This window comes from Drosophila sulfurigaster, chromosome 2R (assembly GCF_023558435.1).
Source record: "Drosophila sulfurigaster albostrigata strain 15112-1811.04 chromosome 2R, ASM2355843v2, whole genome shotgun sequence".
Lineage (NCBI taxonomy): Eukaryota > Metazoa > Arthropoda > Insecta > Diptera > Drosophilidae > Drosophila > Drosophila sulfurigaster.
The window spans coordinates 31,759,806-31,778,839 of NC_084882.1; the positions used below are offsets into that span (position 1 = coordinate 31,759,806).

At 40.8% G+C, this 19,034-nt stretch overlaps 3 protein-coding genes across 6 annotated transcripts; 1 reads left to right on the forward strand and 2 right to left on the reverse strand.

Moving 5' to 3' along the window:
- Positions 1-181: 181 nt before the first annotated feature.
- On the forward strand, positions 182-6,733 carry LOC133839448 (phosphatidylinositol 4,5-bisphosphate 3-kinase catalytic subunit delta isoform). Its single transcript, XM_062271027.1, has 8 exons — positions 182-341; positions 1,439-3,487; positions 3,550-3,756; positions 3,834-4,421; positions 4,484-4,790; positions 4,850-5,020; positions 5,087-5,206; positions 5,266-6,733. Exons 2-8 carry the CDS (start codon positions 1,779-1,781, stop codon positions 5,392-5,394), a joined length of 3,231 nt encoding a protein of 1,076 aa, XP_062127011.1. The 5' UTR covers positions 182-341; positions 1,439-1,778; the 3' UTR covers positions 5,395-6,733.
- A 1,681-nt stretch (positions 6,734-8,414) lies between these two features.
- Positions 8,415-14,764, reverse strand: LOC133839446 (protein hairless). 4 transcript variants are annotated; one of them, XM_062271023.1, is made up of 6 exons: positions 14,570-14,764; positions 12,362-13,138; positions 12,129-12,302; positions 11,167-12,074; positions 9,230-11,099; positions 8,415-9,164 (listed from the first exon to the last, which is right to left on the reverse strand). In XM_062271023.1, the coding sequence occupies exons 2-6, from the start codon at positions 13,113-13,115 to the stop codon at positions 9,136-9,138; spliced, it is 3,735 nt and encodes a 1,244-aa protein (XP_062127007.1). In that variant the 5' UTR covers positions 13,116-13,138; positions 14,570-14,764; the 3' UTR covers positions 8,415-9,135. The 4 variants fall into 4 exon arrangements, with proteins under 4 accessions (XP_062127007.1, XP_062127006.1, XP_062127008.1 ...); XM_062271022.1 differs by having other exon boundaries at positions 12,362-13,309; XM_062271024.1 differs by having other exon boundaries at positions 14,564-14,764.
- Positions 14,765-15,235: 471 nt separating this feature from the next.
- Positions 15,236-18,812, reverse strand: LOC133839452 (mastermind-like protein 2). The gene is made up of 5 exons (XM_062271032.1): positions 18,584-18,812; positions 18,060-18,424; positions 16,889-18,007; positions 16,612-16,832; positions 15,236-16,556 (listed from the first exon to the last, which is right to left on the reverse strand). The coding sequence occupies exons 1-5, from the start codon at positions 18,593-18,595 to the stop codon at positions 16,357-16,359; spliced, it is 1,917 nt and encodes a 638-aa protein (XP_062127016.1). The 5' UTR covers positions 18,596-18,812; the 3' UTR covers positions 15,236-16,356.
- Between the last annotated feature and the right edge of the window lie 222 nt (positions 18,813-19,034).

Consider the following 19,034-nt stretch of genomic DNA (forward strand, 5'->3'; position numbering starts at 1 on the left):
CTAATCTCACATATTGTAAATTTTTTCCTTTTGTCTACACTATGTCACAGCCGTTAAATAAAACAAATAAATAACGAGAAATTTACATTCAACAAAATTTATATTACATGGACTACAAGAGACATCGATAACTTCTGAAAATAATCGATGTTTGCAACAAAGCAAAGACATCAATGCTGCATCGATAGTTCCATCGATGTTTCTTCGTCTCTACTGCTTCTTTCAACAAGTAAACAAGATAGAAATGTAACTACAAATAAAAATTAAAAAAATTGTACAAAAAAGTGAAAATTATTGATAATTGTGTTAATGACGTTATATGTGCAAAAGTGACACAGAAGGTTAGCGTTCGCATAGCAATTTGGTTAACGGGTAACATAAATCAAGCCTGCGCAGCTCACACCCAAAAAAAATATATACATATATGCATATGTATATGTATGGAGGGAGGACACAGACTCGGATATAAAAACAACAATAATAACAAATGCGAAATAACCCCAATTATAAGTTTTGTGTTAAAAGCTAAACTGACTCATTATTTAGTTGCAACAAACCTTTACCAAACAAACAACACTTTTGGTTTTTTCCTGTGTGCAATAGCAAATATCAATGCCTAGCGACTTAGAGATGAGACATCAGTGGCAAAGGCCGTGCCGCGTAATGTTTACCCTTTCTACGCGTGAGTCTCATTGCTGCGTGTTGTCATTTGGGTTCGACTATCCCAAAAGTGCGCAATTGTTACATATACTCCCAACACTTTAAGTGCGTATATTCTCCAATATACCTCACATTGCATTGTTATTGTATTACCACGAAATGCGCATCTAATTTATGCAATGCCCATAGGTAGCGCCACCAACGTAGAGTATGACAACTTCGCTATGTGTGTGGTATTCAGAGTATTCAGCTCATTCTTGTTTTAATTTTTTGACTTGTTCGCCATTGCCGCCGTCGCAGTCGCCGTCATCTCTTCGCTCTCCCCGCCTGCTCTCGTCCAGCGGCATAATGTGTGTGTGATTCATACTAAAAATATAAAGTCAATGTTTTTTTTTTGTATTTGGAGGTTTAATCCATACGGCAAGCTATAATTTCAAAATTTACGAGTTTTGTCAATGAAATCTTTTCATGTTTTCGGCGATTAACTGTAAATGATTACTTTCAGTTTATTAATCTTAACTTTTGTCTGGTGTGTGTTAATTTTAAATACCCCTAAATTCGGTTTAAACCGATTTAAACTGTTTGCAAACATTTGAAATGAATTCTTACGCATACAAATGCATATGCAGCGCACACACACATACACAACGAAAGTAATCTGAGAAACGTCGCCATCTTATGATGAAAGTGGGCGGTTAATTTCCATTCGAACGTCATTTGTTTGCTTTGTTGTTTTTCAAAAAATAACCCGGCGCCACCTTTTCGATTTATATTTCAGAGAGATGATCACCATGACTAACACTGCGTCGCTAATTTAAATGGATAACTGCAAAAGCAGCCACAATAACAACAATGCAGCTACAAAAACAACAACGACAACTAGAAAAAAATCTGCTGATAACGATGAAAAACTACTGCAATTGTATGCAACGATTAAAAGACAACAAATAAAAGTAAAACGGAAGATTGGGAAACGGGAGACAAAGAAGATCACTTCTACACACACAAACAAACACACACTCACTTGTATAGTGAACATTTTTTGTTAGTTTTATAAGCTAAACACACAACTCGGACGCATTCTTATCAATCAAACGATCAAACTGGCGTCCTGCACCATGCCTCCCCAACAGCAGCCAACACACATTGGCCAAACCATGTTCTCAATATATCTGTGGAAGAACGATCCTCCGGATATTGTGGTGCTCACCTGCCTCATACCCAATGGCCTGGTCATGCATTTGTCCGTCAATTCGACGGCCACCATACGCGAGGTCAAAGCAGAGATGGTGGCACAGGCGAAGACTCGCTCAATGGGTTATTTGATTAAGGAACCCTGCGATTATTTGCTCTATGGCATTGCACACTATAATATTGAACCTTATACGGATGAAACGAAACGATTGAACGAAGTCCAGCCCTATTTTGGTATCTTGAGCCTCGGTGAACGCACTGATACCACCAGCTTCTCTAGCGACTATGAGCTGACCAAAATGGTCAGCGATATCATTGGCAAGTCGTATGATCATCAGAGCACACAAGGCACCCCAGAAGTGGATCATTTTCGAAGCAAAATTACGGAAATCTGCGATGACATCAAGCTGGAACGTTCCAAGTACACGTGGCAACAGCGTTTGCTCTACGAGCATCCCTTGCGTTTGGCCAACTCCACAGCAATGCCGGAGTTGATCCGTCAACGACATCCTACGTCGGCATTTCTGATTGTAGTGAAGAATGAGAATGATCAGAGCACATTTACGCTGTCAGTGCTGGAGCATGATACTCCGCTTCAGCTGATTGAGAATACGCTGCAGAAGATGAATCGATCGCAAATGAAGATGAATGATCGCGCCACCGACTACATACTCAAGGTGAGCGGTCGTGATGAGTATCTGTTCGGAGATCATCCGCTGATACAGTTCCTCTACATCCAAGAGACGCTCTCGGATGCCGCCGTGCCCAACGCTGTGTTGCGTTCGGTTATGCGTCTCGAGTCCTACATCAATCATTACAACGATCAAAGTTTGGCGCTTAAACGACCCCCGAAACCGGAACGCCAACCAACGGTGGCTTTGACGAAAACGCCGACCACATTGTGGGATTTGGAGAAACGCAATTTCTCATTGACGCTGCACGGCATCACCAATGTGAATTTTGATCGGGTGCGCGCCTTTAAAGTTGGAGTTCGTGTTGGACTCTATCATGGCGAGCTGAAGTTGTGCAAACATTGCAGCATCGATGCACCCAGCTCGGGAAATTCACCTGATTTTCATTTTGAGCATGTGCTGGATTTTGATATGCAGATGAGCATGTTGCCGCGCATGACACGGCTGTGCATTGTCATCTACGAGGTGACGAAGATGTCGCGCTCGAAGAAATCATCGAATAACAGCAGCACCCTTAAGGACATCTCCTACAATAATAATCCCTTGGCATGGGTGAACACCACACTCTTTGATTTCAAGAATCAATTGCATCATGGTAGACATACGCTGTACACTTGGACTTATGCCGATGATATCCAATTGGATGAGGTACTGCATCCTCTGGGCACCGTTGAGTCCAATCCCCGCAAAGACGGTTGCGCTGTGGTGCATCTGACATTCCATCATGGTAGCGGCAGCGAACAAATCTGCTATCCCAGTGAGGATGAGGTGCTGCAATATGCCGCCGATCGTGCGCGTGCCCGACGCGATCGTCAACAACTCCAAATGCTGGAGCCGGAGCAGCCACATCAGAGTCTGCGTGAGCTGTTGGACAACTACAAGGGTAAGGATAAGATTGACGAGATGTTCGACCAGGATCGCAATGCCATGTGGGAGCGCAGGTAAGTTGTTCTCTGTCTCTTCAATACAATCAACAATAAAATAAAATACTTACGTTGGACAGAAACGACTTCTTGCGCGAATGTCCCGAGGAGCTGTCGGTGCTGCTACACTGCGTCTACTGGAAGGAGCGTGATAATGTGGCCGATATTTGGTATCTTCTCAAGCTGTGGCCCTTAATTTCCATCGAACGTTCACTCGAGCTCCTCGATTACGCTTATCCCGATCCAGCAGTGCGTCGATTCGCCATCAAATGTCTGAGTTTGCTAAAGTAAGTTGCTTACAAGACCTGAAGAGGTCAATGATTTAGTTGTCCAAATACTAATTATGCTTTTATCTGTGATTTAGGGACGAGGAGCTATTGCTGTATCTGTTACAGCTGGTGCAGGCCATTAAACACGAATCCTATCTAGAAAACGACCTGGTCATATTCCTATTGGAGCGAGCGCTGCGCAATCAGCGCATTGGCCATTATTTCTTTTGGCACTTGCGTTCCGAAATGCAAACACCTTGCATGCAAACGCGCTTCGGTTTGCTGTTGGAAGCTTATCTTAAGGGTTGCAAGCAACATGTGAAGCCGCTGCGCAAACAGCTCGAAGTGTTGGATAAACTGAAGATGGGCTCGGTGTTAGCCAAAAAGGGAAGCAAGGAGAAAGTGCGCACGCAATTGCAAAAGTTCTTGCATAATGAGCACAACAACGGTGTCTTCCAAAACATTAAAAACCCCTTGAATCCGAGCTTTAGATGCAGTCGTGTTACACCCGATAAGTGCAAGGTGATGGACAGCAAAATGAGACCACTGCTGGTCGTTTTTGAAAACGTGGATCAGACGGCAAGCGATGTGTATATTATCTTTAAAAATGGTGACGATCTTCGACAGGATATGTTGACTCTCCAAATGCTGCGCGTAATGGATCAGCTGTGGAAGCGCGAAGGGTAACGAAAAGACGAATTCTTAATTATTATTAGAAATTGAAATATATTTTTCGTGTTTGCAGCATGGACTTGCGCATGAGCATTTACAACTGCATTAGCATGGAGCAGAGATTGGGCATGATTGAGGTCGTTCGCTATGCGGAGACAATTGCCAATATACAAAAGGAGAAGGGCATGTTCTCGGCGACGTCGCCCTTCAAAAAGGGCTCGCTTTACAGCTGGCTGAAAGAGCACAACAAGGCGCCCGAGAAACTGAACAAGGCCATCAAGGAGTTTACGCTCAGCTGTGCTGGCTATTGTGTTGCCACCTACGTGCTGGGCGTGGCCGATCGACATTCAGACAATATAATGGTCAAACGCAATGGACAGGTGAGCAACGATTTTGATTACCGTTTAATGAACTCAATCAACTTTAAATCTTTTAATAGCTCTTCCATATCGATTTTGGCCACATTCTTGGACATTTTAAGGAGAAATTTGGTGTGCGCCGCGAGCGCGTTCCCTTTGTGCTAACCCACGATTTCGTCTATGTTATTAACAAAGGCTGCATCGATCGAGAAGCCAAAGAGTTTTGTTACTTTCAGAAATTGTGCGAGCGCGTAAGTTGGACTCATATTTTAATTTCAATCTATTAGAAAGTTTAATGACCTAAATATTTTCTGCAGGCATTTTTAACTTTACGCAAACACGGTTGCCTTATCTTATCGTTGTTCTCAATGATGATTTCAACGGGATTGCCGGAATTGTCCTCCAAAAAGGATCTAAACTATTTACGTGAGACTTTGGTATGTTAAAACATTGATGTGTTTGTATTATATTATTAATATACGGATCAATTCAACAGGTGCTGGACTACACGGAGGACGAGGCGCGCGAACATTTCCAGGCGAAATTCAGCGAAGCGTTGGCCAATTCATGGAAGACTTCACTAAATTGGGCGTCGCACAATTTCTCTAAGAACAACAAACAGTGAAAGACTACTAAATAAGCAGCAACAATATACAATTAAATGCGAGATAAATCCATACACACACACACATACACAGACTCCCACATATAATCCGCAGATACTGTTACCTTTCTGTCTACAATTTCTGTGTTTCCGTTTTTTCCGGACGAGGCGTAGTACAATTTTTTATATAATACATACAACCGAGTTCAAAACTATGTGTTCACTAAGTTAGGTCAAGATACTCACACAACCCCCCCCCCACACACACATGCAAGCACACCCACTTATACTATTACATATGCATAGATAAACCCAGCCTACAAGTCACAGTCGTCCCCTTCACAAAAAAGTGCTCCAATATTATTTTCCTCTTGTGTTCTTGTACATTTGTTTTTCGTAATGTTCATTTGCTAGAAAAGTTGTACAAATGTTTTTTCCTAATTTAGTTTGGTTCTTTTGTTGCTTACATTGAAAACAAACAAACAAAACACTTTCCCATTTTGATTTGTAATTTTGTTGCTTAGATTGAAGACAAACAAGCAAATCGTATCCCTATTTTGATTTGTTGCTTACTTTAAAAACAAACAAATCATCCCCCACTTGCACACACACTCACCTCTACAAATTGTAATTGAATGAATCCTATTATTATATATATTTAATTTAAGTAATTAATCTTTTACACATATTATAAGTTGAATTGCCTATTACACACTACGATACAACCAAATTACGGTTTTCATCTCCTCGTTCAGTTGATACTTGATTTCTTGTACAAAAAGTTTAATAAAAAAGGTGTAATATTATTATTTGGGAAATAACTATTTTTCCATTTTTGTTAGAGTCGCACAATTTTGTATATTCCTTTCATTATTGTGTAAATCCCACTGTCGAATTGGTGTCATTGATTTATTTAAGAGACAATTGTCAACTGATTGAGGCCACTTTATCTGTAGCAAAGTGATAATTATGCTGTTATTTTCGGTTCTCGGATTATGTAATTTTCTGGCAAAATCGCATGTAAGCAACTATGGAAAAATAAGCATCTTTTGTGTTTTATGGTTTTTGTAATATTATGTTTATCGTGTAGCATTGTATATCATCATACATGACTAGATGATATTAGCAATTAAATGGAACTACATACGACAAGCAGATATATCATGTAACGATATCTTCGTTAATAACTGGCTGATATATACATTATCTTATACCGTATTTCATTACACATGAGTGAATGATATAAGCAATTAAATGAAACAACATAACTACATACAAACAATGAAAATCGAGTAAAAAATAAATACAAAAATAAAAAAAAAAAACAATTCGCCGGGTAATTTATAAAGGTATGCATACCTTCGACATATATGACTGATGTATACTGTAATCGAAACATACAAATAGAAATAAACAAATTGTGCTTCTACGATAGACTCTCTTGTTTTTGGTATATCGGGATTGTTGGATGGGGTGGGATCTGTTGATATATTATAGTTAGCAAATATTACCTTAAAGGAGATTAAATGATCTTAAAAAAACAAAATGTTACAAGTTCATTTAGTATAAATTTTTATTTGACATCAATAATTCAGTTTCTGTTTATGTATATAAAATATATTATTTGTTTAAAACTAGTTTTGTTTTCAGTTTACTTTACACTCATCTCATCTACTGTCCATAGACGACGCTGTATTTAATATATATATATATATATATTTATTCATATATTTAAATACTATATAACCCTATCGCGAACTTTTCAATTAGATTCGCGCTTTTAGTGTTTGAAACCTTTCAGCAAAACAGCGTCATAAATGCACACAGTACACTTTTCGAAAAAAAAACATTGCCAGCGTTAAACATATAAACAAATGGATGTTGGAATAAAAAACACTACAATTTTATAAAACAAAAATGTTGTACACAGTACTGGTTTGTATTAATTGAATGGGTAATTGATTTAGTTTTGCAGTTCCCTTTAAAGTTTTTATTTTACAAATTGTAAAATTCGGTTATGGAATCGTTTTGATTTTATTATTGTATATAACTCAGTATTTCAAGTTAATATCCATTTAAAAAAATAGTTTATATTTAATATATATGGGTTATGTTTTCTCCACGTTTCTTTTTTACTCTTTTGTTGCTGATGTTGATACATTGTTGTCGGTGTAAAAATACTGTATTTACAAAAATTACAACTATTTTTACTTATAGCATAACATATAAATAGTCATTTGTATTATATAAATAATTTAGAAAATATGAGAAATATTTTGTCTTTTTTTACTTTTAGGAATATATATTTTTTTGTTTTATTTAATTTGTATTACTTAGTTTCAGTTGTACGAAATTTAGGTCTGTGTTTCTTGTAAATATTTCTTTTCTGTATATGTAGACGTAGCATTTTTGTACATTTTTGCAATTTTTTAGTTTAGTGTTGGCAAAATTGACAACTTTCGCATTATGCAAAGGCATACTGGAATCTTAATTTGTTTATAATTAATTGAAAAGTTTAAGATTGACTCAAAACTGTGTTTTTAATCAGTTCTGAGTTAAGCTTAAAAACTTCAATCACAGTTTTCGAATTTGAATAATTTACACAAAAATGTTGCACAATAATTATTAAATATTTTGCAACATTTTCAATAATTTTGTTAGCAATTATTATTTGTGAACTTTCTTATAGAAATTTCTATGAAAGTATTGCAATATTTGATGATTTTGCAATAAATTTAGAAATTACAATAAATTGAGATTATGAAAATAAAGTTTTTATTCTGTTCTTTATCGTTATCTAAATTGCACGTATGACTGTGACATAATACAAAATCTAGTGTCAATTTTATTGCAATTTGCAATCTGTAGTTTTGGACCTCTTCTTTAAAAGTATACTTTTATGTATGCATTTTAGAATAACAGTTCTATTTATAGTTAATTCTGAATTTTTGTAAGTAGTTCAAGTTTCGTAGTACATTTCTCTCCATCTTTAAATCCCTAGTTTTATTTTCATGTTCAAAGGCACACGCATTCTATAAAAATCTGATTTGTATTTTTTTGTATGTTTTTCCTTTCTTTTTGTATTTTATTTTTTGTTTGTTTTTTTTTTCGTTTTCCTTTGTCAAAATATTTTTTACATACACGCACATACATATAAAAAGTAAGATGCAGTGGTCTATGTTATATTTTTTTTTGTTTCAATTTTATTTTTGTCTAAAAAATTTAAGTTCAGTCTGTTTCAAGGAAATGTTTTTGATAAAAAAAATCTTAGTGGCGACTTTTCAATAAGCGGTTCAGAGTTCAAAGTATTATCTCAACCAAGTATTGAAAAACCGACTTTGAATATTTTTTGAGATTCTTTAAGACGTGCATCCTATGGGAATTAAAAAAATATATATATTAAAATTTTACTCGTAAGTTAGCCAAAAAACGGTTTTGTTGGTTATTTTTTATACGCTTAGCTGATTGCATAAATAGTTTTGGAACGGGTTTTTTAAAAAAACATTTTGAAGTTTTGTTATTATGTAATATATAGTGTCGTAGTCATCAGCTTGTATTGTCGGCCTTAAAATAAAAAAAAACCCTAGGTAGCTTAATGCAAAACAATTGAGTTACAAACTAAAAATAGCATCTAACTTATCCACTAATTATGTATGTAGTGTGGGGTTTTGAATGTCGTCTTAAGCGCTACTAGTGCGATAAATGTACTTAACTCGAGGGATGCCCAAACACTGAAGCAACATAGGTATAGAGCTGGGGATCTCAGTGTTTTGACAGATTCAGTGGTAAGTCTGCAAGAAAGTGAATGAATTAATCAATCAATCGCAAATTCGTTTGATATAAACATTTTACATACCTGAACTTAGTTCATTCCTTAGACTACTATTTTGAAACATTGCGGATTGTACTGAGGAGCCGCCGCTGCCGAGCGCTGCACCTGCAGACGTTACGGACGCACTGGAGCTGGCCGGTGAACTGGAGACGATTGTGGTGCGATGACTGGACGACGACGACGACGATGCTGCAGACGACATTTGGTCAGTACATGATGATGTATCAGTCAGTTTTGGCGTGTGCGTTCGATGCTCGGCCAAATGTGTAGGCGGCGTACTATGATGCGGATGTCCTAAATGTGGATTCGAAGACGACGGCGATGCCGATGCCGCCGCCTGACCATAAGCAGCCGCTGCCGCCACACTGGCCGGACTAACTACGCCATTGTAGCCACCAAATGGATGATGATACGGCGATTGTGGCGATAGTCGCGCTCCAGCCGCGCTACTCGGCTGCGCATGCGGATGTGGCGGCGGCGGCGGTGGCAACAATGCTCCACCCGCCTGATAATGATGCATCCACAGTGGATGCCGCATAGCGGCAAGCGTCGTTATATATGGATGGTAGAGCGATGGCGAGACTACCGATGGAATGTATGCGGCTGCCGCAGCCGCTGCAGCAGCAGCTGCCACAGCTACGCTGCTTGTTGTGGGTGTGGCATTTGGACTCGCTGCACCGCCGCTGCCATTCAGTTGCGGCGCTGGTGGATACATATAATAATGCAAAGGCGAACCAGCTGCAGCCGCGGCGGCAGCAGCAGCGGCAGCTGCGCTTGGCGAGCCACGCTGCAATTGAAGATGTTGTTGCTGCTGCTGCTGTTGCTGTCGTCTTTCCGGCGATGATGTGCTGCGCTCGCCTGGCGAAGGGCAGCTGTTGCTGGTTGCCGTGCTGCAATTGCTGGCCGTGGGTGAGGCAAACTCGCGCCGTATCGATGCAGTCTTTTTGGGCACGGTTCGGTGTGGTGTTGTCGTGTTGCCGACCGCTGGTTCCCGTGGCGAGGCGCTCGTGGAGCGTGGCGGCGACAACAGATCCGCACGCGTGCCGCTGGAGCTGCTGCTGCTGGTCTGTGGAATGTAGGGCGCATAGAAGGAATGATGCTGAAGCTGTTGCGCATGCGCCGCCTGTGCCTGAGCTAGCTTATAGCTGTCCGGTGGCGTACGTCGTCCATAATCGATGGGCAGTGATGGGGAACCAGCAGCAGCATATGGTGGTGATCTCTGCTTTTTGCTTGCCGCATGCGATGGCGATTTACCACCGTTGCTGCCGCTCATTTCCGGTGACTTGGGCGAGTTGAGCAGCGCAGCACGTGAATGTGGATGCGGATAGTTTGTTGGATTGGCATAGAGCGAATGATGTGGATGCGAAAGGGAATGCGGATGTTGAGAATGAGAATGTGGATGATGATGATGCACATTACTGATGATTGTTGCCGGCTGATCGTGCGACTTCTTATTGGAATTAGAGCTGCTGCTGCTGCTGCCCAGCAGCGAGTGTATGCTGTAGGAGCTATTCAGTCGGGTTGGTTGCGTTGGCGCCGTTGATGCCGCCGCTGCTGCAACTGCTGTCGTTACTGTGGGCGTGATGTTGGGTAGCGTTTTGGCCTGGGGTGGCGCTAGATTCATCGGCACTGTCGATTTGTTAGCAACAATGCCACTGCAGCTACTTGATGATGTATTGCTGCTGCCACCTTTGGCACGACTTCGTTTGCCACCAACGCCGCTTCCACTGCCTCCGCCGTTGCTGCCACCAACGCTGCCATTATTGATGCAGCCATTATTGTCCTCCAGCGAAACCTTTTCGAATTCACGCAGTATGCGTTTGCGCGGCGACACATGCTGTAAATGGTATTCAACCAAACGACTCGTGGCTGTTGCAGACGATGGTGGCGAGACCTTTACAATAGTATAAGAAGAAATTTTAGTTTAAATGCAAAGCAATTAAATGGGATAAATTGTCTACCTTATGCGCCAAAGAGTGACTTAGACTACCGATGGCTCCGCCACCGCTGCTACGTTCAGTTGTGGTTGATATTGATGATGCTGATGATGACGACCCTGCTGATGTCGTTGTCGCTGTTGTTGCTGCATTCGCCAGTGTTGCTGATGTCTTTGACAATTGTTCGAGGCGCGCAGGCACGCCATCAATTAGTTTCTGTATGATGCTATTGAGCTTGGCTCTGGGTTTATGCTTTTTAAGTCTTATGTCTGTAGTCGCCGTCGTCTTAACTTTTGTTGTTGTCCTTGCATCATCATCCGCTTCACACTTGGTGTGCAGCACCTTTGCATCGCCTCCGCCATTCAGTTCACTTGCTGCATTGCCGTTCGCTAAGCTAGATGTCGATGCTTCTGTGGCTTCAGGCGTCGCATCGTCCACACTGATGTGCATGCCGTCTTCATCCTCGCTTGTGTTCATTTTCTCGACCACAGCTTCAACTTTTACATCCACCACAACGTCAGCTTTGCAGTCATCGTGTTCCGTCTTCACCTCCATTGATTCCGACTCTGTTTTGATCTCGGTTAATTCCACTTCGCTCTTAACAGTAGGTTTAATCTCATCTGCTGACTGCTGTTCCGCTGTTGTTTTTGTGGCATCCACTTCTTCGATAGCCTTTAAGGTTTCATCGCCATTCTCTTGCAAGTGAATGCGTTCGAATATGCTCTGCGAATCCTCACTGCCAACGCTGACCTCGTAAGGACGACGTCGTTTGCGTAGAGCCGCCTGTCGTGCGCGTTGATTGAGCACATTGTGCCGGGGACGCTGATAGTATAGCGACAGTTCTTTGGAGATGCCACGACGTGGCCTTGTCTGCTTCCAGGGCTGATCCCGCTGCCAGGGCGATGACTGAATGGAGCTGTTGTCATCCGAAACTACAAAGGAAATGGTTAAAATATATTTATTTAAATGGGAAGCAGCTAACTTACAGCTTAGCGATGTGGAATTCTCGTTCTTTGGATACGTTGTTGTCACCGCAGACGTGGGCGTCACTGTGGCCGATGTGGCTGCCGAGGGCGTACGAAATGCCTTGCGTGGCACAGACACCCAACCGGCTTTGTCTCCTTCTTTAGCGCGTGCCAGTTCCAATATAAATTTGCCATCTATCAATCAAATAAGCATAAATTAATATAAAACTGCAATGTAAATTTATGTTGCTTACCTTTAAAAAACTGTAGTCGACCGCCACAGCCGCCAAGACTGCTGCCGCTGTTGTTGTTGTTGCTGTGATTGCTGTGGTTGTTGCTGTTATGCATTGATATCGGATGCCTGCCCATATCAAAGCTGCTGCCGTTGCCGCCAAATTTGTTGTGGCTCTTTACAGCGGCAGCAACATTTGGTCCATTTAATGCGCTATAATCCAAGACGCCTGCCATAACATCAATGTGCGGCTTTGGAGCTGCGCTTGTGGCAGCAGCAGCAGCGGCAGTGAGCAACGTAGCCGAGGCTGTTGCCATTGTGTGGTGACTGGAACTTTTTGTTGTTGATGTTTGTGATAATGTGGGCGTGGTGCCATTGGATGTTGCTGACGTTGAGGATGTTGATGAAGTTGGGGATATTGTTGATGGTGTTGCTGCTGTTGATGGTAGCGGTGGCTTCAGTTCTGCTGGTGCGGCAGGCAGTTGAAATGTGGCAGCAGCTGCTGCTGTTAACAATGTGGCGGCTGCTGCAGCAGCATTTGCGCCGTTTATGCCATTTTTAAGTAGAATCTTTGCAGCCGCCTCTGCAATTAGTCGCTCGTTGTTGTTGTTGTTGATGATAGTTGAACTGTTGGCAATGCTTGTCGAACTGTTGTGGTCAATGCCTGTTGAACTGCTATTGCTGGCGATGCTTGTTGAACTGTTGTTGTGACTGCTGCTACTGTTGTTGCTGTTGTTATTGCTCTTATTGCCGTTACCGTTGCGCTCATCGTTCATTTTTGCAGCCTTTCCAGCAGTAGCTGCAACATTTTTACGCCGTACATTAGTTATGCTGATTTTATTATGGGCGATTCACTTCAATTTTTTATTATTTCTATTACTCTTTGCTTTGCTATTTTATTTTATTCTTTTTTCTCCACACACACACACATTTGTCGCAGTTCAGTTTTTACTGCAATTGGGGGAAAACACTAAATTTAAATGGTGTGGGGGAAAAATTCAATTAAAATATTGAAACATTTGTTTTTGTGCCTTTTTCTTTGCTTCGTGTTTTTATACGCTTGCATTTTGTTTTTATATTTTGTGCTCCATCTTTCTTACTCCACACTCAGTTACACACACATACACACACACTCGCTGGCACTAGCACACCTACACAGACAAACACTTTCCACGTTAACTTAAGGCACGAGCAGCAACACTCGCTACTTCACTCGTTCACTCTGCTCTCTTTCTCTCTGTCTGTCTGTCTCTCTCATTGCCTTTGCGCTCGCTCTCAGAGCGAGTGTCCGGCGCTCACACCCAAAGAACGTTGCTTGCTGCTGCTGCGTGCTCCACCAACTGCCATTTTGTTTAATTTTTAATTTTAGCGTACGGTTTTGAATTTACATGCATGGTTGCTTTAAATGTGTGCTAAAACAATACAAAGCTATGCCACTTGCCAAAATGTGTCCTAGGTTATGGAAGAATCGACATAAAACACTTGCAAAATAAAACTGTTGCTTGCAACAGTTGTATTGATAAAGGGAAGCAGCCGGCAAAAACTTTGCAATTAAAAATAAAACGAAAATCTACGCATAATCACACAAATATGGTTATCAACACGTCCCATTGGACTTCGATCATATATACAACATACATACATACATTGAAGTACATATATATTGCCATATGTTTTGAGATGCTGCGAAACTCACAGCGAAATTTGTTGTTTTATTTATTGTTGTTGTTTTTATCACTAGGCAGACCTCACTAATTTCGAGTTGAACTTTGTTGGTATTTATTGCACATTTTTATTGTTGGTACGCGCTGTAAGCGCGGCGACAAAACAACATAGTATTGTTTTTGTTGTTGTAAAATTCCTTGCGCACACTGAGAGAGTACGCGGCCGCCGATTGCCGCACGATTTAACGGCGTCGCGTAACAAAATATGCCAGCTCGGCACCGTATATATTGGGGGGAGCGTCTGCTATCATTTTTTTATGTTGTTGAAAACTTCACGACTTTATATCTCTTTTTGTTTTTTAATGCCGTCGCATATAATTGCAGTAGATCATTTTTAATTTGGCACTTGTTTTATTCTTATTTTCACGCATACACAATACAATAAGCGAAGAGCATTTGAGTAGTCGAAGGGAGTAGGAGGGAGCACAAAGAGCGTAGCATCACACAAAACGAAGCGGAAGAGGAGAGATAAAATAATAGAAAAAACGTTCTCCAATTACCATTACCATCGGCAATGTTTTTCACATTTTCACACAAAACGAGCGCACGCAAATATGTAAAATTTAAAGCAAAACGTTGCAGAATTCTTGCTGGGCACTTTGCAACTATTTTAAACCAATAAATTACTAAATAAATACGTTGAAACTTAATTTAAAAAAAATTATCAACGAAAACGCAGTGCTTAACGTGACCGCAAGTTGAATTACAAAATATACCATTACACTTTGGTAAATATACCAAAATATACCACATCTACAATTACTATCACGGTTACACTTTATTTAGATATGCGTTTTCAGGAAATTTTGAAAATTTATTTTATGTAGCCAATTATTTAATAATCTAGTAATAGGTTTAAAATAAAGTTGATGTTAACAAATTTCGACTTAACTTATAATCGTTTTCAAACGAAATTTTCAAATATGCTAAAATTTGAGTTTTCGGTTCTACAATTTCAGTATGTAAGCTGGATTTCATAATAATATATCATTTATCATTTTACAGAAGATAATCTATTTGGTTTTATATTATTAAAAAAAAGTTAAATCAAAAACTATCGGTGTTTCAACAATATCAACAGTGCTTTGCATGACGTTGCCAACTTGCCTCCATATTTTAAAATGTCAGTAGCGTTGCCAACTTTTCAAAAAACCGCGTAATTTAAAAAGTGGTTTAAAGATAGAATAAAATTATTTATTTGACCGAATTGGAAAGGGGAACATTAAGCGATATTATGCAATATGATATTCTTTTTTTTAAATTATACATTGAGCTACAGAAATATTTATGGTTTGTAAGTGTCTTTATTTCTGATTAATACTGTATGCTTTCTAAGAATCGGTTATTTCAATGTATGAGCATGGAATAAAATATAATATAAGCTTATGCGTACGAAATGTGTTTTGTGTATTGTAAGTATGCATAGTCGAATTACAACCCATTTGCTGCTTATAAATTAGTACAACTCCACTCAGCATTGTTCGTCAAATTTAATTAAAATGACGATCTACGACAACCCATGACATAATAATGTAGCACAATATCTTAATTAAATTGTGTTGTATGTGAAATATGCTTAATATGTAATATAGTTTATAATCTATGCGGTTTGATATGAGTGAAAAGTTTTCGAATTGCACAAAAGTGGTTAAGAGTTAGTTAGACACTTTGTAATATTGCACAAAGTAAATTGCAGTTTACACAACAAAGGGCACACATAATGAGTATAAGTATAAATTAATTAAATTTCGATATTATTTAAACATAATTTAAATATCACAGACTTTTTGCCAATTGAATTAATATGCGTTTGGTTAATTTTGTATATGCCAAAATCAAAAATGAAATCACAATCACAAAAAAATCAAATAAAATAGAATAAGGAAATTGCTTATAACTGCGCTTCGATAGGATTGGAAGTTGGGGACTGTAGCTTAATCTTAGATTCTAGCCGGGTTTAAGCGAATAAATCTAATCGCTCAATGACACCAGCTGTAATAAGTGCTCAAAAACAAGGATATTCTTCAACTTTGCTTGATTCACTGAGGCACAACTTGCAGCTAATGTCATTGATTTGTAAAAATCAGTCAAATATTGAAATGAAATCAAGTCTTGTGTTGAACATGGCACATAATTAGTTAATGAAAAACCATGAGCCAAGCCTATGAAGATGATACACACTCTATTCTATGTTAAATACTGTATTGATGTTCCGGAATCGTAGGATATTGATTATGTTGTTCAAACATTACCCAATGCAACATCCATGTGATACAATTTGAGCTGCTCTTAATTAGTGCAAATTGTCCACGCGACCCGACTGCAAACCGAGCGCATTTAATGCCATGCCAGGTGGAACGCCAACGCCACCTACACCGACGACACCGACACCAACAGTTCCCTCGCTTTCACTCTTCCAGGACGACACAGGAATATGGGGTGCTGGCAAGCAATTACGCAGTGTCTGCACTATTTGTATGGTGTCCATGAGAGCTGTAAAAAAATGTCAGCTAAAATATACTTAAAAGGCAAAGACAGTCCAACTTACTCTTCTGCAGACTTTCACTCTGCTTGCCGTAGGGCTTGCACATCGATGGTCTTATGTAGGTCTTCATGCGCGACATGTTGCGCATTAGCTCCGAAAAGATACGCACAATCTTGTCCTGACCGACGCCCATATGATCCAAACGATTGGCATCGTGACTGGCCCAGGCGCCATTGTGCAACGCCAATAGATCCTTGTTCGATTCAATCGAATCCAGATTGGAGCTGTAGAAGAGAATGTTTTAACCAGTTATTTAAATAATTCTAAATCCAAAACTTACCGTAACGACTCTGTGATGTTTTTGTGCGTGAGTTGATCCATTGAGGAGTGCGAGGACGTTGATGATGAAGAGTGTGGCGACTGTGAGGGCGGCGGCAACGAGTGATGACCATGATGAACCTGTGCATTGGCACTAACCGCTGTCGAGGGCGCATTGGCAGCCAAAGGCGTTGGTTGCTGCTGTTGTTGTTGATTGGCGGCCACAGCTGCAGCCACCGCTTGTGACTGCATCATGCCTTGGATCTGCAAGTTGGCTGCTGCGGCCGCCACGGCCATGGGATCAAAATGCTTGGGATCCAGCTGAGCAAACACACGCTGCTTCTCCAGGGCGCTCAGATTATTGAGCTTTTCCAGACTCTGCTGGGCGAGTACCCGATTTTGTTGTTGTATCAATGCAGCCGTTAGTTGTTGTTGATGTTTGGCTTGAGCCTGAGCTTGCTGCTGCTGTTGTTGTTGCTGCTGTTGTTGTTGCTGCTGCTGCTGTTGTTGCTGCTGCTGTTGTTGCTGCTGCTGCTGTTGATGATGTGCTGCTGCTGCAGCTGCACTTATTTGCGATAGCTGCGATTGAATGCTGCTCTGTTGCTGCTTACTCAAGTGCTGCAATTGTGGCGGCACTTTGGAGCCACTCGATTTCGACAGATCAATTTCAACAGCGGCTGCGCTATTGCTCGAACTAGAGACTCCGCTGCCTCCCGCATTGCCACCGGCTGCAGCGCCCACAGCAGCAGCTGCAGCAGCACTTCCAGCTGCTGCACTGGGAGGCAAATGCGAGAGCCGTTGCAAGAAGTCGGGCGTATTGACGCCAGGATATTGCTGCTCCATAAAGGGCATGGGTGAGATGCCCATATGATTCTTGTAATAGCGACACGCTGGACTCGGACACGATTGCACAACCTCTATGATGAACTCCTTCTCCATGCCAAATTGATCGCGTCCAATGGTATAGGATTCGATCACTGCTCGCACTGTGGCATCCACGCTTAAGTGGAGTCCATGTGGGCCAGACATGTGCTTCAGCATGACGGCATTGGCAAAGTGCTCAAAGGGTAAAACAATCTTGCCATTGTCACGCAGAATTAATCTACCCTGTGAGTCCAAAGTCAAGCGATTGGCAAGCACCCTACAAAAAAGATGTCAATTGGGCATTTTTTAATTGGAAGCACTTTACTCACTGCAAATATGCTGCACTTGGCAACATTGCATTATCCTTAAGATCGCTGAAACATTGGAGCAGCTCAGCGCTGGGATTCCAGCCTTTGTTCTGTAAGTACAGCTGCAGCAGCATGTAGAGTTTCTCGGTCACATAGCCAACGCCAGCGTTGGATTGTTGTGGCTGCTGTTGTTGCAGCATATCACTGTGTTGCGGAGCTCCCATCGAATTGGACAGATTGCTGCTGCTGCTGTTGCCGCTGCCGACGACGGCATTGACCACGCCCACTCCAACGCCCCCGTTAACGGGTCCCTTTGACAGCGCCGCCTTCATTGTCTCGGACAGATCCAATTTGTAGTTGTCGGGATAGAAATGTTTAACGTGCTCCTGCAATCATATTAAAAAAAGTACGCACACATATATAAACATAGAGACAGTCTCACACAGCAACGGCGCGCGTTCACACATTCGTATACATGTATACAGGCAAGCACACCTATACACACCCAATCACCACCCACCCACCAATCGGAGCAGACGACTCACCAAATTGTTCATTTTTCGGCTATGGCAATTTGCTGTTGCAGCGGCATCTGCATCTATTTAATGTGGCGCCACCACAGCATCTTTAAAACAATAACGGTTCGCGCTGTGCACTCAATGTGGTGTTGCAAGTTTGGGAATAATGCAATATTAAACCGAAATTAAAATGCAAAAAAATTGTATGTGTCTGCCGACTATCTCTGTTGTCCTTCGGCAAGGAAGTGGGGATTGTTGATATGCATTGTATCGATTCATCGCAGTTTAGCGATGCTTTCGACATGCGATACATTTGAGTTGTTATCGATTTTGCATTGTTTCCTGAATGTAATTTTTTTCTCATAGATAAATGAAACAATTGATTAAACACATTTTATTACAAACTTTATGGAATATTGAATATTTAAATATATTTACCACACAAACCTGGAACAATTCATGTAGCGATAACCTTGCA

Coding starts and splice junctions, on each gene's coding strand:
- LOC133839448 (XM_062271027.1), top strand. CDS start 1,779: ATGCCTCCCCAACAGCAGCCAACACACATTGGCCAAACCATGTTCTCA. Junction 4,422..4,483: donor CAGCTGTGGAAGCGCGAAGG/GTAACGAAAAGA, acceptor TCGTGTTTGCAG/CATGGACTTGCGCATGAGCA. Junction 5,021..5,086: donor TTCAGAAATTGTGCGAGCGC/GTAAGTTGGACT, acceptor TATTTTCTGCAG/GCATTTTTAACTTTACGCAA.
- LOC133839446 (XM_062271023.1), bottom strand. CDS start 13,115: ATGAACGATGAGCGCAACGGTAACGGCAATAAGAGCAATAACAACAGC. Junction 12,303..12,361: donor TCGACTACAGTTTTTTAAAG/GTAAGCAACATA, acceptor TTTGATTGATAG/ATGGCAAATTTATATTGGAA. Junction 11,100..11,166: donor GTCACTCTTTGGCGCATAAG/GTAGACAATTTA, acceptor ACTATTGTAAAG/GTCTCGCCACCATCGTCTGC.
- LOC133839452 (XM_062271032.1), bottom strand. Junction 18,008..18,059: donor CCAAGTGCAGCATATTTGCA/GTGAGTAAAGTG, acceptor TCTTTTTTGTAG/GGTGCTTGCCAATCGCTTGA. Junction 16,557..16,611: donor GAGTGAAAGTCTGCAGAAGA/GTAAGTTGGACT, acceptor ATTTTTTTACAG/CTCTCATGGACACCATACAA.